This window comes from Nothoprocta perdicaria, unplaced genomic scaffold (genome assembly GCF_003342845.1).
Source record: "Nothoprocta perdicaria isolate Ctin4 unplaced genomic scaffold, notPer1 scaffold_430, whole genome shotgun sequence".
Lineage (NCBI taxonomy): Eukaryota > Metazoa > Chordata > Aves > Tinamiformes > Tinamidae > Nothoprocta > Nothoprocta perdicaria.
The window spans coordinates 282183-306775 of NW_020455678.1; the positions used below are offsets into that span (position 1 = coordinate 282183).

Sequence of the window (24593 nt, forward strand, 5' to 3'; positions counted from 1 at the left end):
GAGATATCCTCTTTTTGATCTTTTACAAGGAAAGCAAATATTAGATTGCCCTGCTAGCATTTATAGTTTACTGCTGTCATGAAAATGCAGTGCTGATTGAAAGAATTTTTATTGATGAAGATTTTAATCTCACATCAAATCCATCTGCAGCCAACATAAAAATAGAAGTGCAGTAAGCCCGATGGGTGTTTAGATATGGAAAATATTTACCTGACTTATAGGAGGAGATGGAGTACAAATAGGTGAGTGTTTGCAAGACATTGTGAAGATGGAGSTCTCTGTATAAATGCCAAGAAAATTACTCTAAATAAATGGTTGAAGACCATGGAAATGCATTGCATTTTCTGTTTGACGATTGCTTTTTAAAGAATGTTGTCAGTGAAATGGCAAAGCTTMGTTGTATGGTGTCAACTTTAATCTCGAAGTGTTGCTTTAAAGTGAATTACTGGATTCAGAAGAAAAATGTTTTTTAAAGACATCATTGTTTAAATATTTCTAGAAATTAATATTACAGCACTTGGATACTGGGATAGCCCTTGGACTACTATTCCATGCTTTAAAGATGACCATAAAGGCCATATTCATGGTCTTGTCCATCTCATCTGGACTTTTTCTTAGGCACAGAAGTGCCTGTTTGTGAGAAGAGAAGGTTGAGGGGATCTGATTAATATGTGTAAGTACCTGAGGGTGAATGTAGGGAGGAAGAGGCCAAACTCTTCTCAGTGGTGGCCAGTGACAGGACAAGGRGCAATGGGTACGAGTTGAAACACAGGCAGTTCCATCTCCATGTGAGGAGGAACTTCTTCCCTGTGAGGGTGACAGAGCCCTGGMACAGGCTGCCCAGGGAAGTTGTGGAGTCTCCTTCTCTGGAGGTCTTCAAAACCCACCTGGATGCCGCCCTGTGCCCCGTGCTCTGGGTGTTCCTGCTGGAGCAGGGGGTTGGACTAGGTGCTCTCTAGAAGTCCCTTCCAACCTTAACCATCCTGTGATTCTGTTTAAAAAGAGAATTCCCTTGCCTTGAGTCTTATAGGGAATCATGAGGTTTGTGAGATTTACTTAAGTTTTCTAAGGTTTATCTGAGCATTCGTTCATGTATTAATAAAATTACATGGTAGTTTGAGCRGCTGGGTCATATTCTCATTCTGTGGTTCAGCCGAAGCCCCAAGTCCAGCAGGCGGCAGCCGTGGGTAAGCACCAGCACGTGTGCAGGACGGGATGTGCTCCTGTTTGCTCCTTCCCCTTCTCTCATCACAGGGGCTTTGGCAGCCCCTGTCCCGCAGAGCTCACCCTCATCCTCCTTTGCTCCCCTCACGGGCAGAGCTCTCCTCCCCAGGACGCTCGCATCCCGACCGAGCGCCCACACACGCACACACACACACTCCAAACACGCTGGCTTGGGGTTTGTCACGTTCCTGGCAMTGCTCAGTGCTCACTCGCTGCTTGCGAGACCTCCTCAAGGCCCTTCCTCTGTACGGAGCCCCTTTCAACCTGGCTAYGGGCAGGTGGGACCAACAATAAAAATGAATGAGCTTACTGAGCACACACAATTAATGGGGACGATAGAGCTTTCCCTTCTGTAACTTCTTGTGGTGAAGGGGCGCTTTGAGGGGGCATTAGACACTCATAAAGCTTCAGCTACTCTAATCTTGTCAGTGTGAGGCTAGAGCAGTGGTAGAGACCAATGTGCCTCGTGGAGACGTTTGCTACAGGTTTGGGTTTTCACTCTGTCCTGTAGTTGCTGTAAAGAAAATGCAGATTTGTACATCTGGCTTTTGAGATGGCAACGCTTTAAAAAATAGCCATTCCTTAAGAAAAGCTCAATAAACTTTAGGTGAAATATATTTTGCCTTTTTATCATCCTTGACTTTAGCAATTAAGGTGGAATTGATTTAAGTCTTTTGACGCACTTTAGTTTTTGTGGTCTTGACTATAACTCTTGGACTGTTGCCTGTTTTCAGGTGATTTTMCCGTCCAGCTATTCAGAGGCCTGGTCTGCTTAGCTTCTAAGTTTGGAGGAGATCAGGTGCTTTCAGCGCACTGTAGCAGTGTGCATAAAACAGAGTACTGTTTTGTAACCCTGACTTGATATTTCGGAGGAGGAAATGAATATTATTGAGGAAGGCAATATTTACTTTTAATTTTTTTCCCCTGAATAGGTGAATTGTTGAGTTACTATTAAGCCTGTTCATTTGTCTTGGGAGAAGTAGGAGGTTGGATGTAGATAAAAATCTGCAAGCACGTGCATGTGGGTGTGTGCTACATCTGCTTAAATATATTTCAGTGGTATCCAAAAGTTCTTTCAGATGAAGTGTCACCTTTACTGGAATTAACTGTTTTCCTTGTTTTTCTTTGCCCATCAATTTTTTTTTTCTACCAGAATATGTTGGCTTAGTAATTGTATCTTCATGATTTGAGCTGCTATCGATAGATTCTATCTCTGTGATTCATAGCTTTTAGGACGATTAATTGGAGATTGGTTGTGTGGAAGGAAACAGATTAATCTGTTGTCTCCATAATGCTCTGTGCTTAATTAAATTAAATAAATCAATGTTCATTCTTTTCAAATGCGTACGCTAGTTCCTTGAACTAGCATCTGCTAACTTGTTTTAGCCATTGAAGATACTGTCTGAAGCATACATGTGGTTTGGCAAAGCTGAATCCGTGTGGAGAAAACAGAAAATTTGTGCTGCTAAAAAATACCAGAGCACTTGTTTAGTACATTCACTGCCACATGGTAGCACTTCAAAAGAGACAAATTATTGCCTTAAAAATACTACCCATGTTAGTAGTGCTGCTATAAAAAGAATACTGTAGTTGTTTTTCAATACAGTTTGACCAGGATAACCGAAATTGGCCATGTTGGAGTTGTCGGATAGTTCAGAGAAATCTAATGGAGAAGCCGATGCTTTATCTCCTGATACATGAACTTCAGCATTGCCTGGAAGGCACGGCTTAAGTTTTAGCTAGTGACAGCCCTGAGATTTAGAGTTGTGGATTTTTTTGCTTTTTTTTTCTTTAATTGTTCATTTGCGAGAAGAGTCTCTGAGGAAATTCTGTCCATCCTCAGATAATCCCCATGATCTTTTGGGGAAGACACTGAAGGTCTTTGCGTTGCATTTGAACCTTGGTGAACTGCCCTCATGAAGACATATAACTTTTGCTGTTAAAGTTCAGAGTTGACGGGCAAATTCGTTTAATATAAGTCAAGACAAACACTTAATTTGTGAAATATAAACTAAAGGTTATGCAAACATTAGTGGTTTCTAGTGCAGAGTCATTTGGTAATGCAGTGTTTGTTCAATGTGCACGTCAGTGAATTGGATGAGCAGGTACATAAAAACAGTTAGCACTACTTTCTAAGGGACTTGTACTTGAGTATTATGTTCTAGCACTCCAGAGGAGTTGGATTTTTAGGAGACATGTCAGTTGCCATTCTGAAAATCAAAATTCTTAAGATATATTAACTTAAAATTTGTTATAGAAATGCTAGCCTTGAACATCTAAGGTACTGTCAGGGGTGTCTTATCTAGGTCATCTTTGATGAAGATTWCACCTCAGAATATTTACCAGAAATGAATATTATGACATATGAGATAAAAGAAACTTTAATTCAGGCTGAATTTGGCCCAACTGAAGTGCATCTCATGTGGTGGCTCCAGTAACTGTTTTAAGATCTATATTTCTGCAACATGTACATCAATATGTGAATTTCTGAGTTCTGGATTTTAATGAGTTGTTTATAAACAAATGAAAATCCTGCAATTTGGGAGTGTTAAATAAACTTGTATCATGTATCACGTTACTACAGTAACATTTGTTTCAGAACAGCTTTAGAAATAAGCTGTTATTTCCTGAGGGATGTAAATTGACCAATTGTTTGCAAACTCTGGTGTCTTAGAGATTTGTTTGCTTTTTAAAATCTTCACTTGGACTGTGTTTTGGGATGAGGGTGTTCAATGACTCAATTGATTGGACCGATTCTTGAATTAGGTTTTTGGAATATAATGTTATCAAGAGAGGTTATTTTAAAACACTTAGCAAACATACCTGAGTTGTCCCAGTGTAAGAAAGGTTCTCATGGTTGTGTTCAGTTCTGGCTTTGTCTCTGATTTGTTGTATAATTTTAGATAAATTGCTTTGTTTTTGTAAAGTGGCGGATATAACTCATATACTCAGATCATGTTGCCCACGTTGACATTTTGAAAAAGGAAAAAAATGTTGATATTTTGTTAATATTTTAAGTTGTTGAAACTTAGTTAATTGCGAGTGCAGGGAAGCTTCTTTAGTAGACCCTCTGTGGTTTAGGTTGTCATACATATTCAGTGAAGGAATTTCATCAAACTCAAGCAAAGCACCATTCTGCACATCTTTGCACTTCCTTTGCTGTTCTAGAAAATTTTCTGATTCAGATTTTTAGTATCACCTATTAACTGCATCTGTTCTTCTCCCTCTCACTTTGTTTGCAAACTTGAAACAAATGGGATTTTAGAGGAGGCAGCATCTTCAGTGCTAACATGAGAGGCTGCTGCGTTCAAGCCCATTTGTGCTGCGAGAGCAGCTCGTGAGGTGCGTGGTGCCCTGGCAGACAGCAGCCGTGTGGTACCCGGTGATGGGCAGATGTTTACCTCATTATAAGGGACCTTCTCAACAAAGAACTTGCTTTAAGAATATAGATACAATGCTTAAAGGGGAAAAAAAAAACCATACATGACTGTGAGACTGTTCTCTTGCCCTTTTCTTCACTCTCTTTCGCCTTGAGTAGCCCTAGCCCTAGACCTGGTGTCCACGGCCCCCTTGCCGATGGGGTGGGAAGGAGGAGGGCGCCCGCGCTGCCCAGGGCTGTGGTTTGAGGTGGTGAATGAGCTCCCTGCTCGCAGAGCGGCGTGACTTTCCCAGGCCCTGCAAGCTGGCGGCAAAAGAGAGCACGAGCATAATCTGTGCTTAGCTTGTAGGTAAGCACAAAATGCTTTGTAGATTGGAGAAAAGATGGGAAGAAATAGTGATAATGGTATCAACAAAAGCAACGTGRGGGCTGTCACCCCTTGGTGCAATTCAGCAGCTTCTTGGTGCTATCTCACCATGAATACTTACATGCTATATAATATATATGTTTGGTTAAAAGAATTTCCATTTCTCTCTGGTGGAGACTGCATCATGTTTTAATTTCTGCAGTTTCTGTCATCTCTGCAGGGCAGAGACGCTGGCTATTGATGCCTTATTGGTTCTTTGAGATTCTTTTCCACTATTGCCTTTATTATTATTTAACTGCTAACAGTCGTGAGAGGATGTAGCATTGACATGGAATCTGGGTGGTTTTCCCTGAGCCCTTTTTCTCTGATAGGGTCTGTCTTGTGCTTAGATTCAGTTATACATTGCTGGTTATATTGAGTTTAAGAAAAGAAAATGTCCTGGTACTTAAATATTGCTTTCTTCACGTAGTCACCAGTTATATCTCAGATAAATGCTTTAAAGAGCATGGTTTATCTTTATCCGGGATTGTAAAAGATCTGAATTTGTTTTTTTAAAGTACATTCCCTATTTTAAATGAGCCGTCTTAAGGGAGAGATTCAGTGCCTAGACCAGCCACATGATTCCATAGAAATGCATATGTGAACATATGTATTTTCCTGTCACTGTGTGGCCACCTCTACTTTTATTTAGCATTGTCCTCAGTAACACGGGAATCATCCATGTAAGGAGGAAAAATAGACCTTGTTATCAAAGCATCCGTTTATTCTCATTCTCAAAAATGTTTTATCTCTTTCATCTGCTTTTGAAAATCACTGCCCATYTTTTTCCTGTTCATGACTACTTTATTTGGCTGGGAAGGGAACTAACCATAATTTCATGCAAGTCTTGTTCACTTGCCACACAGATCTATCTTTGCAAACCTTCTTTTAACCAAAATAACCTATTCTATGTATATCCTGTGCTTTTTATGTTCAAATCATGCTCGCACAAATAGTCTTGCAGTTCGTTCTGGGAAAGGTGTGTGATTTTTATATTTCAGTTGTAGAATTTAAAGCCTTAGGAACGTCAAAAAAGATGAAGTTTAGGAGCTGAGATTCTCTTACTGGCTCCCTTGACTTTTCTTTCATGAGAAATGTGGAAAATGTCTTGGATTCTACCTGGTAAAGCATTAGGGACAGCTGTATAAGAGATGTTCTTGAGACTGGCTTGTGCTACTGGAAGTTGTGCAACAAAATTAAGTTTAATTACGATTAAACTAAGTTACTTTATTTTGTAACACATAGGGGAAAATTTTCATATTACCTTTAAAACAGCAGTTCCACGTTTCTCCTAAAGATTATGGTGGCATCTTTGTATTTGTGCAGGAGTTTTCTTTGCATGCAGTATATGGTATTTCAGACTGTAGCTTGGATATTTTTGCTATTCTGATTTTATCATGTTAGTCCATATTAATAGATGTCCTGGCTAACACACAAATTTCAAATCATTTATATCAAAATACTGTGTAAAAGCATGGAGGTACCAATGTATACTCTGGAGGAAGTCACCTGGAGTTTACATAAGTGTTTGTAGATTATTTCAGAAGATACAGTTAGTAAAAATCACCAGTTTAATGAAAATGGCCAGCCAGGAAACAGAATTTATTTTGTACTTCATGCATGATAAGACAGGAAAAATATTTGTCCTTTTTTGAGGGATGTCTTGAAATATCTATAAAAATATATATTTGGAAATTTTCTCCCCTAAAAGGATTATGAAGTGGGAGCTGAAAAATTAGCACTTTCAGTCCTTTGATTAATTTATATTGCTTGCTTTTAATATGAATATTTTTGTCTGCAAAAAGAAGCCTTGGAAAAAAACATAGCAAGAGTAAAATCAAAACCCATGTATGTCTGTATGTATCTGTAATTTTTTGCAACTGCCTGCAGACCTTAAGGATTATCTAGTACTGTTATGTTTGATACCCTATCTATTGACTGTTAGCATTGGTTCATCTGATAATCACACTGAAATCTATTGCCTTAAATTTGGCCATCAACTAGTCTCTATGTGTTTAAGAAGTCTGATAAGTAATAAGGTGCTGATCTCTTTGATTGGATCACATTAAATATTACCTTTATGGAGCAGGATTCTCCTAAGGAACCTGCTTGAACGGGGCATTCAGCAGACACAGAATGCATTCATCGGCACGGCGATACGTGACAGCTACTGGCGTAAAAATCCTGACAAAAAGTTGTTCTCTGCCTCTAAGGTCTAAGGTAACTCAGCAGGTATAAAAGGAAACAGTGTTGGAAAATGGAGAATAAATGCAATCAGAACTATCTGACAACGATAGTTGGTGCTCCAAGCAGTGATCCTGGGAACATAGTTTTTTACACGGCAGAGGAGACAGGAGTGACTTCTCCCTCCAGTTTCAATTCTACATTTTTTCCTTTGGATGATAAAAGTAATTTAACTCCTGACAGTACTAGAACTTAAATCACCCTTCACAGCTAAACGGTAAATTGTTATTGCTTTGTGAGAGGCAGTATCAGGAATTTTTATGAATGAGCAAGGTAGTACACACTGGAAACCATATGTAGCAGTTTGATCACTTTAGCAATTAACTGCAGCTGGAAAAAGAAAACACAGCCTGCTACCTCGGGCAGGTCTCCCTGCTATTCTCTGAGGAAGCTCTGGATTTTAACGAAGGTAGCCCTGTAGTGCATAAACAAACCTCTCTGTGCCGTTGCGAAAACRTGGGGAGAAATGCCATTGACTCGTTTAATGTCACACTCTCTAGAAATAGTAGCAATTGTGTAAATTTGCTTTTTAAGCTGTTTATATTCTTTGTAAACTTTTATGCTTCTTATTTAATCTAGTGCAATACCAGATGGAAATGATGCGGAGCCTTCGCCACGTAAACATCGATCATCTTCACGTCGGCTGGTACCAGTCCACGTACTATGGCTCTTTTGTCACTCGTGCCCTGCTGGACTCCCAGTTCAGTTACCAGCACGCAATTGAGGAGTCTGTAGTTCTCATTTACGGTCAGTATGAGGTTTCCTTTATTATTCTTTTCCCCTCTTAATATTATTACTACTATTTTTGTATTCTGTCTTTTGCCTGTAAGAGTAGCCTGGCAAGCCTTTTCAAGTAAATACCAACCCTGTGTCTACGGCAGCCTCAGCAGCAGCTAAGTCTAGACAGGGTTTCCTTCTTTCTGTTTATTTTTCTTGCTATCAGAGCCCTGATGTGTACGTTTTGGAATGCTGGAGTAGCTGCTTCATTTTTATTCCTCCATCTCCCCTCCCTCGCTGAAGGGGCTGGTGGAACTAGACCAGATGTCTAACAAACCCCGATTGCTGGAGTGTCTGGCTCTGTACGTGACTGACCAATCATAACACGAAGTGCCAGGGTTTTTTTTATACCTCTGACAGAAGCATACAAAACCTGGACTGTTTCTTAGCACAAAGATTTTTTTCTTTTCTGCCTATTTAATGGTGTTTCCTCAAGCTCTCCAGACCAGATGTTCTGTGCTGTATCAGAACCGTAGGCAATTTAACAGCTTTATAGCCTCCCCCTCCCCAAACACTCACAGTTTGCCATATCTGGCAGACTTGCATATAGTTTCCAGCTGAGAAGTAAATGTAACGTCCTGAGTATCTGTCAGAAAAAATACTAATGAATACGATCAATCTTATGAGCTGCCCCAAAATTGTTTCAGTATGTTAACAATTGGATTACAGTAAAGAACAAGTTGTTAAAGTATACTTATATTGGCTGGAAACATTGCATCATCAGACCTTGATGAATTTTCCACTTGTTTCAGTCTATTTTGGTTTTCATTTTATCACCGATTGCTAAAAGTTTTACTGTGTTAAGTTTCAGACAACATGAATGTTAACACAGCTTTTATTCTAATGTTGGCGCGCTTCAGCCGTTATCATGCTGCAAGTGTTAAGCTTTCTTGTCCTAGGAATGTAACAGTTTGTTTAGAAAATTTCCCCCTAAATTCAGTGTAGTAGGTGAAGGCAAAGTTGTTTTTTTATATACCGATTACATTATTATGCATGAAGCAGCGGGGCAGCTTGACCTGAATTAGCTTGCCGCTCCTCTTAATGGCTGTATTTTTTTTTGTATAAAATGTAGTTTAATGAATATTTTAATTTACTATATAATGACTAGAGAGAAAATATTTGTTTAAATGAGGTAGCTCTCGTGCCTGGATTCTGGAGTTAGTTAATATGAAGGAAAAGAAAGTGTGAATTAGAACTTTAATGGGGAAATAATTTTGTAAATAGAATGAGCCTAGATCCCCCTGTGTTGTCTAGAAATGTATTAATCAGCTTTATTTGTATTTTGACTGTATTCATTTCAATACAACATATTTACTTGGCCTATAGTCATCTTTATGTCTTTATTTTGATAGGACTATCTAAATTTGTTGTCTTCACGCTTAAATTATTAAAATATTCAAATTCAAATTCAAATTATTAAAATTAAAATATTCAATTTTTTAAAAAGTGTTTATAATAATGTCCTTTCTCCATTTTGATTATAGACCCCATTAAGACTGCCCAAGGGTCCTTGTCACTGAAGGCRTACAGACTGACTCCCAAACTCATGGAAGTCTGCAAAGAGAAAGACTTCTCTCCAGAAGCGTAAGTAACTTAAAAATTACACATTTTCTCTTAGGACTACTGGATTGTTTGAGAGACAGGATGATGAAATTCTGTATTTAAAATAGTGTATAGTGCGGAAACTGGATATGTAGGTGTAACAGTTGATGTGCCCTGATGCAGTGGGCTAAGAAGGAATGAAAGTCTGTCTTTGCAGATCTAAATAAGGTGGACCTCTTAAGAGGTGGAACTCCAAGGCATTTTGGAGATGGTCAGCAGGCTGGCCATAAGGAACATGGTGACGATAGCTGTAGCTGGGAACAGAGTCAAAATATAAAAAAAGAAATGTAGAAGGGGAAATAGCTGGTCTGCCCGTAAGCTCTTTTTTCCAGAAGGAAAATTGAACAGGTATTCTGGAATATCTCTTTTTCTGTATTTATTCCAAATTAACTYCCCCATGTGGACATATTCTTCTGGAGTAAAAGTTGGGTAATTGGCCACTTGTAATAAATGCAGGCCTCAGCTAACATCTTTTTCTTAAACAATTTGGTGTTCATCACCAAATGCATAAGCAGAAACATAAACACTTGCTAAACTTTCTTCATTGAGAAAAAGTGAATCATTTCATTGCTCAGTGTCTAAAGATAACATTTCCGGAATGAACAAATGAGTCTACTGCTTAGTCAAAAAAAAAGGGAAAGCAAATGTTTTTGTCCCAGATTTTTGCAAAGAGGTTTGGGATACATTTCTTACATATCATACCTTTATTTCTGGGTGTTACGAAACGTGTAACGTCTATTTTGAAGCAGTTATCATAGCTTTTACATGTATACTATAAAATATATACTGAAATATATATTCTAGGATCTGCCATAAAAACTACTTACTAGTATTTAATATATTAAGAGAGCACCCACACACTGCTTTGGCAATCTGATTTTTGATTGRTAAAAATTATAATTACTCAGCTGTAGAGGAAATTGTTTTTCATCATAGTAGTTACGATTTTAAAACTAGTTCTTTGTCCTGTGATGACTAACTGTTCACTTCTACTTAAGAAACCCTGACGAAGGGAAAACAGTAAAATATTTTGGAAGGGGCAGAGTTAATCCTGCCGGTGCAGTCTCTTGCTGGAGGCTTTTTCATGTAAGTGGTGTATTAGGGAGCAAAGCGGCTGCTGGCCTTCTGAGAGCTTGTTCCTTGAGCAGCTTTCACCAGTCTTTGTAAACAGGAGGTTTTGCCATGCAAATGCTCTCTTACCAAAATGATGACTTTTCCTTGATTATGGAGCCCTGGAAATGTGGAGTTCTACAAAGCTGCCTCTTTAATGTAGCTGAGGCAGCAATTCGGTAAACTGAGAAAGAGAGCTGCTGCTTATATTAATACAAACTTTTTATTCGTTTCACAGATTGAAAAAAGCGAACATTGCTTATGAAAACATGTTTGAAGAGGTGCCCATTGTAATTAAGAATTCCTACCTGATCAATGTGATGTTGTGGGAACTGGAAAAGAAATCCGCGGTAGCCGATAGACATGAATTGCTCAGTCTGGCTAGCAGGTAAGTACTTGTTACAATAATGGATGTATTTTTATGCACTTTCCCAAACCACAGTTTAACACCTTGGGTGAAATCCCAGTCTCATTACAGTCCATGGAAGCTTTATCTAGACTTTAATGGGGTTAAGACTTTACCCTTCATGTTCTTTTGCTGAAATAAAAGCTGCATGGCAAAACTAGCATGAAATTCAAGGACCAAATTCAGTCTGTAATCTGTATATATCTATAGTTCTTGCTCTAAACATTCTTTTTAGTAAATTTCTTCACTTCAAGAAAATAGCTAGCATTAAATAATTATGTAAGTAATTTTAATAAAAAGTAAATCTGKTTTGGTAGTAGAATACATTTGATGGGAGGAAAAAACCCTCTGAGAAACTAGCAAAAATACTCGGACAAGTTTTAATGACAGGCAGCATTCATTGTGTCAGATATGTTAAAATGTGTAATAACCTCACAATTTGAGGTGCCCARGTAAGGTGTTATGTGGAATCTTTCCTTTTTTTTTTAATTATGCATTTTTAGAATGATCTTCTCATAAGTTTGTCTAAGAAACAAGTTTGTCTGTTTTTTTGTAGCACTTTGCCACGGAAGTATRCTTACAATAGAAAAGCGGACATGGCCTATAGCAGTACAGTCAGAAATTTTCGTGTTATTTAAATCTTATGTGACAAAGTAAAGCTGATTTTGGTTATTATTAAATTGATCAAAATAACCCCATGCACAGAATGATGAATTGTCATGTTGCAAAGAAAATGGGATGTGTTCTCTAAAAGATTTTCAGGATGTAAAGATTTTTTTTCCCCTTCTTTCTTTCCTTTCTTCTTTCCCCCCTCTCCTTCTCCTTTGGAGCTATTATCTGCCAAGATTCTGATCCCCTCTATTGACTCCGCAGCACCAAATTAGCTGAATGCAAGTGGCCCTTTTTTCCTCCCCCTATGCAAGGCTATTGTTAATGGGTCCATATTGTTAGTGGTCCATATGTTGCCTGAGTTAGCAGAAATCTTCCACTGTATTTTCTTGACCATTAGCTCTCAGCAGGAGGAAAGAGTCTGTTTTTCATGACACTTATTCTTTCAACTTTGAGGTTGCCATGCAGACAGTCAGTCTTTCACAGCATGCTGTGAATAGTCAGGCTTTCAGCACACTGTTCAGATAAGTTTTTGAATCTGAATAGAGATGAGGGTAAAGATAATGGTCTGTTTAGAGTCCTAGCATGTAGAGCTTATGTGGCTGTATCCAGGCTCTGATACTTTGAGAAATTAGCTGASAGAGAACAGGTATAGGGCTGAACTCTGTCCAGGAGCTGACAAATGTCTCAAGGTACTTAGTCATTTATTTTGTCCGGGTGTCTTTATACCTTGTGTTTGTTCAGTTGGTGAAGAATTTTTGCCAAGGAGGTCAGTCTGCCTGACTTCAGACTTTCTATCAGACTCTTTCCTTGCTCCAAGATCACAAGAGAGTGCTGGGTGCAGGAGATAAGTGATTCCTCATGAACTCTCCTCTCACAGCACAGGCTTTAGGTTCGCGTGATAAGTTTCTGGAAAAGGAAATGAATTTGATCTGATGAACTGATCACAAACTGTTCGGTAACTGCAGCATATTGCTGCCCTGACTCAAGATAAAAGATAGTGACTGTCCAAACACTTTTCTTTATKGGAAGATATTGTGGAAATACTGGCTTGGTGCAAGGGGGGTTTTTGTGTTGGTCCTTGCATCGGATATGCAAGAGAAAAACATGAGCACAGAAGAAAAGGGAGCTCTCTACCATCTGTGACTAGAAATCCTTTGCAACAGAAAAAAAGGAAAAATGTTTTTTCTTAGTGAATCAAAGTTTATTTTCAATTAATATTTTTGTAGGAAGGCAGCACCATTCTTAACAGTGACACAGGCTGAATTGGTTTCTTGATAAACTTGACTAAAAGTGCCTTTTCAAATAAGAGCGTTTCTTTGAACATATACAGTTAGTATCTTATATCGGTAGCATTTTTTATGCTTACTGGGGTAATTACTGATATCTAGAATTTCCCAGTAATGGGGAAGTCACCAGTTTTCAGGAGGATTTTCTGAGTTATGTCTCCTAAACTACCTTTCCTGGCAAAATGAGAGAATATTTGGCTCACGAGGTCTTTTGTTTTTGTTTTTTTGTTTTTTTTTTTTGTTTTTTTTTTCTTTTTTCTTTTTTTTTTTTTTTTTCTTTTTTTTTTTTGTTTGTTTTTGTTTTTATATTTGATAGTTGTTTTTGGTTACTAAGCAGGCTATGTACAACGGCCTTTATCATTAGTATAACTCATCTGCAAATTAGAAACACTTTAGTGCTCATTTATTCAAGATAGAGTAGCTTATACTGCCTTCCTAAATACTCAGATCTATTTCAGTTGACTTCAGTTACCAGGAATCCTCTGTCAAAGAATATGTAACCGTAAGTAGGGGAGTTCAGAGCTCTGCTATTCGAGAGGTTTATTTTCATTGTGCATTTGCTTATTTTTGTCCTAATATAGGTGTGGCTAAAAGCATCCCAGGTATCATCTTCTGTTGACTTTTGAAGCATGTTCTCCTTACCCAACATTGCTGTCACTGAAGCGTTAGTTGGCAAGAAATTTAAGGCTACAGACTTGGGGTTTTGGGGGGTCAGGAAAGGAGAGGAAATGTCTTTTGGGAACATCCCTCAACCTTTTTTAATCTTCTGAAACAATGGTTTTGGCAATGAAATTACTTACCCACAGTTCTTCTCTGGAGAGTTGGTTTCATCAAGATTCTCACATGTTCAGCCACCCACTTTGTTTGAGTCTGGAGCTATTTGAGGTGCTTTGTCTACACCTTAATATCTTTCTCCTTTTGAAGTACATTTGTGATAATTGTATAGAGCAGTTTATTTTTTGGACATAAATGTGTGTTTCTCTTGTGAAATCTGAAATGACTGGAATATTCTAGGGAAAGAAGTTAAAGGCGGAATAGCACCCAGCTAGCAAGTAATAGCAAGTAAAGGCCTCTTGCTCAAACTGTTCTCCTGCTACCCTTAAGGACCAAAATGTCTTGAAGACCTTGGAGTACTGCCAGTCTTTTGATAGAGACTCAAGAATTAAAATCCTGTCAGATAATGTTCCAGATCTTCAGAGCAATAATTACAACCAACTTTCCCATTCTCATCCATCTCTTCCCTATTCTATTGATGATCTAGTTTAAATTAAAAAAAGCTTTTTTGTGGTCTAGCTTCATAATGGGGTTGTTCTATAATATCTCAATTTGTCTCGAGCAATTTTTCTAATAGTGTGCGTCAGTAGAAGCAAACATGTGCTGAACATTTACTGCAGTAACATCCACTTGGCAGATAATTTTTTTCAAACATCAGATGCAGTGTTTTTGCAGAAGTGACATGAGGAGGGTTGCTTGGCTCTCAGAAACAATGTTAACCTTTATACATTGTAGCGCTTATTCAAAAATCCCAATGTGCTTAACGGATTATTAAGATAATTATGAAAATCTCTAATTTGCAGATGGGGAAAGCTGACACAGAGAGGGTAAATGCATTGCCCAAAGGCACACATCAAAGTCAGACTGGAAAAGGGAATGGAGATCAAGACTGCTGACTTACATATCTCATTCAAACAAAATGCTCTTGAAAGGAGCACAGGTTGAACTCGGGCTGAAATGCTGAGATGTAAACAAGTTCTTCTGCTAAGTGGTGGGAACGCTCCTTGGAAATGCTTAAACTGGTGTGCTTTGCCCAGCAGTGCCTCTCTAATTCACACCAAGGAAGGAAAAGCCCTGTGCAAGGTGGCAGCTTTCCCCAAAATACGCAGCGGGCAGGGAGGCCTCAGCACAGCTGATGACACACAGGGAAGGAGAAGAGCAGGCACGCTGCTTATATACGTGCCGCTGCTGCTGCCCTTTCTCATCCTCCTCATGCAGACTGCAAGCAAATGTAAATAGTAAAAGGGAGGGGATCCATTTATGGGGTTACAGGCAGGTTCGGGGGACCATGGTTTTTGGACAGCCCTGAGCTGTGGTGCCTTGCCATTAGATTGTGGTCCAGCCTGGTGACTGGGGCCTCTGCCACACTCAGGCCGTGCAGGCACCTCCACAGGGGCGATCCATGAGGCCCGCGAGCTGCACGTGGAGGTGGTTAAATCTGACGAACAGGACACACAAAGCCAAGAACCGGGTGAGCGGCAGCCTCCTTTTGAAGCCTTGGTGTCGGATTTTGGGTGTTTCAGACCTTGAGCACGTGTGTCTGGAGCGCTTTCCCGAGGAATGATGCTGAGGTAAATGTGGGCCTCATGTGTTGCTCGCTGCCGCGGAGCTCACAGCAGCAGAGCCAGTTTGAGGTTCCAGCTCCCAGCTGCTCGCATCATTCCTCCCCGCCGCCCCCATTTCATCTCCACAGCTCTCCTGCCCTCAAAGATTTTTTATTCTCTCATCTGTTTCAGACCACGGCTGTGCAAATAGCTTTGGGGAACCATCTGATTGAACAAGGCAGGCTCCCATTCTTCCTGCCTTCCATCCTTCCCCTCAGCCTCTCTAAAAAAAGAAAGCTCCAGCACCGGGTGGTTTTGCGTTTGCAGCAGGCTCTGTCGTTGAAGGGCTTTGTGATGCACTCACGCAAACAGCTGAGTCCATAGAGCTGGGAGAGCTGTGACCAGGGGTGAGGGAGAGACCGGGATTTGCTGGTGTGGGAACCTTGGCTCTCCTTAAAATTCATTCCCCAAGGGGAACCTGGGCAGTGCAGGCGATCACTTAGGAGAGAGTGACTGCTCTTTTGGTCACTTAGCATGTTTTAACCACATCCTTATAGGATGCCATCACTGGGCAAATGATACGTGAGAATAGTTGGCTGTTGGTTGGTGCGTTCTCCTTCCATGGAGGTTAGACTGTAGCATACCCAAAATTGGGGCWTGTCAGCTGGAAGAACAAGGTGATAAGGATCGTCACTGTTCTGTACAGACCAGGATGCTCCATTCACAGCTTTCCATTTCTTCCTAAGGATTGCTTGTGCAGACTTTATATTTGATGATGCCGTGGCTGAATTTCATGTTTGCCCTTCTTGAAGAAGGGTGATAACCTGTGTAATGAAGAACCTGTGTAACTGGAAAAGTGCTCAGCACCAGAAATGGCTTTGCAGGCTACACTGTCTAGGGTGTGGGGGAGTTGTTTGTTTGTTTGTTTNTTTTTTCTTTTTTCTTTTTTTCTTTTTTTTTTGTTTGTTTTTGTTTTTATATTTGATAGTTGTTTTTGGTTACTAAGCAGGCTATGTACAACGGCCTTTATCATTAGTATAACTCATCTGCAAATTAGAAACACTTTAGTGCTCATTTATTCAAGATAGAGTAGCTTATACTGCCTTCCTAAATACTCAGATCTATTTCAGTTGACTTCAGTTACCAGGAATCCTCTGTCAAAGAATATGTAACCGTAAGTAGGGGAGTTCAGAGCTCTGCTATTCGAGAGGTTTATTTTCATTGTGCATTTGCTTATTTTTGTCCTAATATAGGTGTGGCTAAAAGCATCCCAGGTATCATCTTCTGTTGACTTTTGAAGCATGTTCTCCTTACCCAACATTGCTGTCACTGAAGCGTTAGTTGGCAAGAAATTTAAGGCTACAGACTTGGGGTTTTGGGGGGTCAGGAAAGGAGAGGAAATGTCTTTTGGGAACATCCCTCAACCTTTTTTAATCTTCTGAAACAATGGTTTTGGCAATGAAATTACTTACCCACAGTTCTTCTCTGGAGAGTTGGTTTCATCAAGATTCTCACATGTTCAGCCACCCACTTTGTTTGAGTCTGGAGCTATTTGAGGTGCTTTGTCTACACCTTAATATCTTTCTCCTTTTGAAGTACATTTGTGATAATTGTATAGAGCAGTTTATTTTTTGGACATAAATGTGTGTTTCTCTTGTGAAATCTGAAATGACTGGAATATTCTAGGGAAAGAAGTTAAAGGCGGAATAGCACCCAGCTAGCAAGTAATAGCAAGTAAAGGCCTCTTGCTCAAACTGTTCTCCTGCTACCCTTAAGGACCAAAATGTCTTGAAGACCTTGGAGTACTGCCAGTCTTTTGATAGAGACTCAAGAATTAAAATCCTGTCAGATAATGTTCCAGATCTTCAGAGCAATAATTACAACCAACTTTCCCATTCTCATCCATCTCTTCCCTATTCTATTGATGATCTAGTTTAAATTAAAAAAAGCTTTTTTGTGGTCTAGCTTCATAATGGGGTTGTTCTATAATATCTCAATTTGTCTCGAGCAATTTTTCTAATAGTGTGCGTCAGTAGAAGCAAACATGTGCTGAACATTTACTGCAGTAACATCCACTTGGCAGATAATTTTTTTCAAACATCAGATGCAGTGTTTTTGCAGAAGTGACATGAGGAGGGTTGCTTGGCTCTCAGAAACAATGTTAACCTTTATACATTGTAGCGCTTATTCAAAAATCCCAATGTGCTTAACGGATTATTAAGATAATTATGAAAATCTCTAATTTGCAGATGGGGAAAGCTGACACAGAGAGGGTAAATGCATTGCCCAAAGGCACACATCAAAGTCAGACTGGAAAAGGGAATGGAGATCAAGACTGCTGACTTACATATCTCATTCAAACAAAATGCTCTTGAAAGGAGCACAGGTTGAACTCGGGCTGAAATGCTGAGATGTAAACAAGTTCTTCTGCTAAGTGGTGGGAACGCTCCTTGGAAATGCTTAAACTGGTGTGCTTTGCCCAGCAGTGCCTCTCTAATTCACACCAAGGAAGGAAAAGCCCTGTGCAAGGTGGCAGCTTTCCCCAAAATACGCAGCGGGCAGGGAGGCCTCAGCACAGCTGATGACACACAGGGAAGGAGAAGAGCAGGCACGCTGCTTATATACGTGCCGCTGCTGCTGCCCTTTCTCATCCTCCTCATGCAGACTGCAAGCAAATGTAAATAGTAAAAGGGAGGGGATCCATTTATGGGGTTACAGGCAGGTTCGGGGGACCATGGTTTTTGGACAGCCCTGAGCTGTGGTGCCTTGCCATTAGATTGTGGTCCAGCCTGGTGACTGGGGCCTCTGCCACACTCAGGCCGTGCAGGCACCTCCACAGGGGCGATCCATGAGGCCCGYGAGCTGCACGTGGAGGTGGTTAAATCTGACGAACAGGACACACAAAGCCAAGAACCGGGTGAGCGGCAGCCTCCTTTTGAAGCCTTGGTGTCGGATTTTGGGTGTTTCAGACCTTGAGCACGTGTGTCTGGAGCGCTTTCCCGAGGAATGATGCTGAGGTAAATGTGGGCCTCATGTGTTGCTCGCTGCCGCGGAGCTCACAGCAGCAGAGCCAGTTTGAGGTTCCAGCTCCCAGCTGCTCGCATCATTCCTCCCCGCCGCCCCCATTTCATCTCCACAGCTCTCCTGCCCTCAAAGATTTTTTATTCTCTCATCTGTTTCAGACCACGGCTGTGCAAATAGCTTTGGGGAACCATCTGATTGAACAAGGCAGGCTCCCATTCTTCCTGCCTTCCATCCTTCCCCTCAGCCTCTCTAAAAAAAGAAAGCTCCAGCACCGGGTGGTTTTGCGTTTGCAGCAGGCTCTGTCGTTGAAGGGCTTTGTGATGCACTCACGCAAACAGCTGAGTCCATAGAGCTGGGAGAGCTGTGACCAGGGGTGAGGGAGAGACYGGGATTTGCTGGTGTGGGAACCTTGGCTCTCCTTAAAATTCATTCCCCAAGGGGAACCTGGGCAGTGCAGGCGATCACTTAGGAGAGAGTGACTGCTCTTTTGGTCACTTAGCATGTTTTAACCACATCCTTATAGGATGCCATCACTGGGCAAATGATACGTGAGAATAGTTGGCTGTTGGTTGGTGCGTTCTCCTTCCATGGAGGTTAGACTGTAGCATACCCAAAATTGGGGCTTGTCAGCTGGAAGAACAAGGTGATAAGGATCGTCACTGTTCTGTACAGACCAGGATGCTCCATTCACAGCTTTCCATTTCTTCCTAAGGATTGCTTGTGCAGACTTTATATTTGATGATGCCGTGGCTGAATTTCATGTTTGCCCTTCTTGAAGAAGGGTGATAACCTGTGTAATGAAGAACCTGTGTAACTGGAAAAGTGCTCAGCACCAGAAATGGCTTTGCAGGCTACACTGTCTAGGGTGTGGGGGAGTTGTTTGTTTGTTTGTTTKTTTCCCTTCTGGGAACACGAGACTTCTCTTTGACAATTTGTATGTGTTTGTCCTTGTTATGTACCTCTTGGTTATGTCCTTGTTTTGTACCTCTTGGTTATGTCTAAGTGGCACAGATGAGTCGCAGATGATAAATTTCTGAAATTTTTATAGGTGGCCAGATGTGAGTGAGTGATCCTAGCACATTTCTAGTGAAGTACAGCTCTCCTATTGGGTTATTTCTTCTTTAGATTTGTATGAATTCACATGAGAGTTACGAGTGTCCAAACTGCAGGAGACACAACTGCAGGAGACACAACAAAAACACAACTGTCCAGCTGTTGTGTTTTGGTTTGTTTGTTTCCCTGTGCACATTTTGTGATGCCTAGTTTAAAGCAAGAGCATTCTCAGTGCCTTCCTCCTGTATGAATTCAGTGATCCCTGGTGCAGATCTGTGTGTTTTAGCTCAGTTCCAGAGTGTGATTTCTTAGTACATCTCCTGATCATACTATTTAGAGTGATCTCAGGCCTAGTTTGGTTTCAGATGAACAGAAACTGAAAAATAGGCTCGAGGAGGACCCTTAACGTACTGTAATGGTCATTCACACCTCCCCGAAGTACGTTGTAAGTAAGTACAATGCACCTTACAGTAAGGAAGGTGCTCCCAGAACAATTTGTTAACTGCAAGATCTGAGTTCTTGCAGTTTTCTTGCATTTGCCTGTCACAGAGCACTGTGGGGAAGTGGGTTTTTATGCGGATGTAAATGCACTTACTTGCACCTTCACCCTTTGCTGTGGATTGCACTGAGGCTTAGGGGTGTTTAGGTAGTTGGTAGTGGGATCTTTGAGCTCTTTTGTAGGAATCCATAAGGTAAGGATATACCTAAAGCTTTCAGACAAAGTGAGTGCATGGAGAGTATTATGGAGCAAAGGAGATTCCARTTTTGAAATCTCAAAATAAATTTCTGTCGTATAGAACTCTGTATATAGTTCTTTTTAACAAAATATTTACTTTGGATCTTTAGGGTCTTGTTTGTGGTTTTGTTTGTTGTTTGTTTTTTAAAAGAAATGAAGCAAAAAAAGGGTATCAAACACTGAGATAACTGAGGAAAAACTGATCCTGTCTTTGGAGCATACTTATCGCTTCATGTTTCAGTTCACATCTGTTTAAGTTATCTGTTTTTAGCTTTTTTGTTTCCCTGGCAATGAGAGCAAACACTATATTACTGCAGCTTCTAACAATAACTCCCTGTTTCCTATTCTGCTGCGCTGCTCTGGTCCCACAGATATTCACATAAAATCATTCTTTGTAACCAACTGTATTTCGTATGGACACTATCTGTAAAATAATCATGTATTTGCGATGTCCACATGCCCTACAAAGCTATTAGTGTGTACCTACAGAGGCACTTCTGATAAAATCCAGTTCTAACATTAACTTTGTATAATGTAAACTCTATAAAAAATGAAAATATGCACACCGTGGCCATGGCAATATTCCACAGTTCTAAATATCGTAGGCTTGAAATGTCCAACCGAAAAGAAAAAAAAGGCAACAAGAAGTTTAAAAACAATAATTATAGTGGCGCCTCTCTTGCAGCTCCCGAGCTGAAGTCTTCCTTGCCATCTGCCCCTGTACACAACTGAGATTTAAAACTCTTGCTTGTAAATAAATTGTGCCCTGGAACTACTGATACAGCCTTTGTTCAGGGAGCAGGCAGCTCAGCCAGCGGAATAGCTGTTTTGGTCCTCGGAGATAATGCTGAGTGTTCTTAGCTGCCTTCTCAGCGTGGATCCTGTAGGGCCTTTGTGCTCTACCAGCTTTTGTGTGCGGCTGCGAGTCCTGTGCAGCGCGGGGATAGTTCACACGCGGGAAAGGGTGTGTGTAATATTGTGCGTGCAGGCCCTTTTTGACATTATGCCACTGTTTCCTGCTTGTGCCTTCCATAGGATTTGCATTGTGTATAGTCTGTAGGAGAGCTGGCAGGGATCAGTAGGGATCCATGTAGAATAGTATCCTTCTCTTAGTGCCCTAAGCACGCAGTGTGGGGTGACTACTGTCTCCATGGGCACCAACCGAAAAACTTCCAAAACTTTCACTTGGAAGCTATACCTTAAGTTAAACATTCCTGCAAAATACCGAATCAGTTGCTAAAAATGGTTGTAATAAAAAGTGCTTAACGGGCTGCATCTGTCTGGCGGGTGCTGTAGATCCCGTAGCCGGAGCGGGACGCAGCCGGGCTCGCTGCTGCTTCCCGTGTGGAATGTGGGGCTGGCAACACCCCGCTGGAAAGCGGCGGCTGGGGAGTCCGCTGGGCACATGGGCACGGGCTCCTGGTCGTGCTGTTGAGATTGAGCCTTGAGTGCTTCGCTGTCCCATCAGCGGCCCCAGAAGGCTGCAGACAGGGAGCAGGAGCGCGAGCCCAGGCTTGCTGAACGCGTCCTGTGGAACTCTGCCCGGCGTTGTGTGGCGCAGAAGCGTTAGACATTTCCCTTTTATTTTATTATTACCCGTGTGTCAGTGAATTCGCTTCGGGCAGTGGCTTTCCACAGCTAAGGGGTCCCGTGCAAAGGCCATAACACTTAAATGTGGTAATTGCAAYGGGACAAAGACCCTAAAGGAGATGTTACCAAAGAAATGTGTGAACGAAGGTAATTGGGAACTTGAAAACTTATGAATTGTGCCATTAGTGCMCAATTTAAATGTTTCCCTTTCTTTCCAGGAATACTTGTTTCTTATATTTCAGGAATGTTTGTTTCTTGTTTTTCAGTAATCATCTGGGGAAGAGTCTGCAGCTGCTGATGGACAGAGTGGATGAGATGAGCCAAGACATAGTTAAATACAACACCTACCTGAGGAATGTAAGCAAACAGCAGCAGCAGAAGCACCAGGTTGGTAATCCTGTCCTCAGAAACGTCRTTTTAGCCTTGATTTGTATCAGGAGATGGTGATACTGATCAGATGATGTTGGCCAAGGGAATATGTAAAATTTCAAATATTCTGATCAGGATATGGAGACCCTGATACTTTTAAATAAAGTTACTAGTAAATAAAGTTACTTTTTATTTACTCCTGCTGCATTTGCTGCACTACTATGTCTGATTATAGAAGAATGCTGGTAAAATGGAAAAAAAGCACCATGAGAACAATTTTAAAACCGTGAAAGCAGATCATAATTCACTTCATGTTGTAAATGAAATTAGGCAATGACCTGTTTATTCTAAAAATACCTGCATGTAAAATATATTTGACCTCTTTAATCTAGCAGAGTGAGATACAAGATATATCTACAAAGTGAAAATCGACCAGTCCAGCTTACAGATAAAGCTTTGGGGATATTTTTACACGAAACAACCAGTTATTACAAAGAACATCTGTGCTTCATGTGAAATGCTTCATCACTATTTCAAAACTATATATTTTTTTAAATCTGAGTAAAATTGTGGTTTAAATGGGAAATACTTTAGGGAGACAATATATCAGTGGTCTCTCCAGATTTTCTGATTCTTGAGGATACAGGAGGTTGCTGCAGTCTGTCTTGAGAAAACTTTTGTGTTTTTTTTTCCTGTCTTCCCTGAATAAAAAGATGGTAACTAATGGAACTCACTTCAAAGGCTGTGTGTATAATAAGGGGCTCTATTTACTTGGAAGCAGAGAGCAAAGTAGGTTCCGTGGTGTCTCGCCTATTTCTTTACTAACTATAACTGCTTTAGTAGTGGTTCATTGCAGCATAGTTAGTGGTCTTAACTTTATTTTTAAAATGGAGGAATTGTGATTAAGAGCAAGCTGTTTCAATAGAGAATAATAGGCAGACTGCTGAGAAGTGAATGGAGTAATGCAAAGAAAGAGGAAAATAGATGAAATTCACATACAAATATGGGCATTTAAGATTTTATTTTTAACGTTGTCCAAAAACTGTATTTGTCACTACTACTGGAAAAAAATTATTTAATTTCAGTATGCCACCAAGTATGAACTGTTTTCACAGGCTTATGCACAGATACATTTAAAAGAGAAAAAACACTCTGTACGATTTGGTCGGTTTATTTTAAAGGTTTTCTTTTGTGTGTGTGTCAAATGTGAGGCCTTAGAGGGCTGAAGCTTTTAACTTTACACTTACTAAGTATCCAACCCCAGCATTAAATCGACTGTGACATACAGTATGAAAACTTACATGCAGTTTTTTGAAGGTAGACATTTCTGCAAGAACAAATATTTATCCAGTAGCTGAAAAAATTACCTGTCTCTCAACATGGGAAGTTTGAGTCATGTACATGGAATAGTAAATTGATTCCTACAAATGGCCAGTTTAGTTTATCTTCTGATAACTCACAGAGAAATGTTATCAAAGTGGCAGAATATGTAAGTAACTGGAATATAGAAATGAAGCCTTTTGCTTTTGGGAAGCATTTTTGTTTCAAATACCATCTTATTCTCGGCTTGGGTTTTTTTTGTTTGTTTAAAAGAAAGTTCTCTTCCTCTATCACATTACTATTGTTTTGGCTTTTAACTTGCATAAAGTCGAATATTTCTATCTTTTATTTAACTCTTTGGACACTGACTTCTCAAAGGTTCATATTCGACTTTGTTCTTCTGATGCAAGTGGCTATAACTGGGAGCTGTGTCCCTACTGTATTCTTTCTAGCACACACATTATTTATCCTCACAAAAAAAAAATCTAGCATAATTTTTCAAACAAGCTTGTTGGTTAGGTAAAGGGCAGTTGAGTAGCAAAAAATGCAACTGTTCTAAATCCTGTTGCATTCTGTGTCTGTTGCTTTGTCTCTAGTACCAGCAGAGACGTCAGCAGGAAAATATACAGCGCCAAAGCCGAGGAGAGGCACCTCTTCCTGAAGAGGACATCAACAAACTCTTTAAGCCACCACAGCCCCCTCCGAGATTGGAGTCGCTGCTTATTGCAGGTAACGTTCTAGAAATCTTTTTCAACTTGTATTTCCTCTTCTCCTATATTAATGCTACCTTGGGAAAATTGGTACAATTTGGGTTTTTTTCCCCCATTATATTTCACATTACGTCTTGATGCCCAGGATGTCCTTGGTAAAGGAAGGAGCCGCAACCTCCTCTACTCAGCTCTGGTGAGGCCGCACCTGGAGTACTGTGTTCAGTTCTGGGCACCCCAGTATAGGARGGACGTGGAGCTTCTGGAGAGGGTCCAGAGAACGGCAACCAGGATGATTAAGGGAATGGAACATCTCTCATATGAAGAGAGGCTGAGTGAGCTGGGCCYGTTTTCTCTGGAGAAGAGACGGCTCAGAGGGGATATGATTAATATGTATAAGTTCAGGAAGGGAGAATGCAGGGAGGAAGGG

The 24593-nt window shown here is 40.5% G+C and overlaps 1 protein-coding gene across 1 annotated transcript in view; it reads left to right on the top strand.

Moving 5' to 3' along the window:
- The window catches only part of EIF3H (eukaryotic translation initiation factor 3 subunit H), a gene marked incomplete at its 3' end in the record, with an annotated part of 73659 nt that extends 49474 nt beyond the window's left edge, over positions 1-24185 (top strand). The window contains exons 3-7 of the mRNA XM_026046304.1: positions 7833-8000; positions 9515-9614; positions 10981-11130; positions 22034-22154; positions 24053-24185. Coding sequence (XP_025902089.1) covers positions 7833-8000; positions 9515-9614; positions 10981-11130; positions 22034-22154; positions 24053-24185 — 672 coding nt within the window. The remainder of the gene's footprint in view (positions 1-7832; positions 8001-9514; positions 9615-10980; positions 11131-22033; positions 22155-24052) is intronic.
- Between the last annotated feature and the right edge of the window lie 408 nt (positions 24186-24593).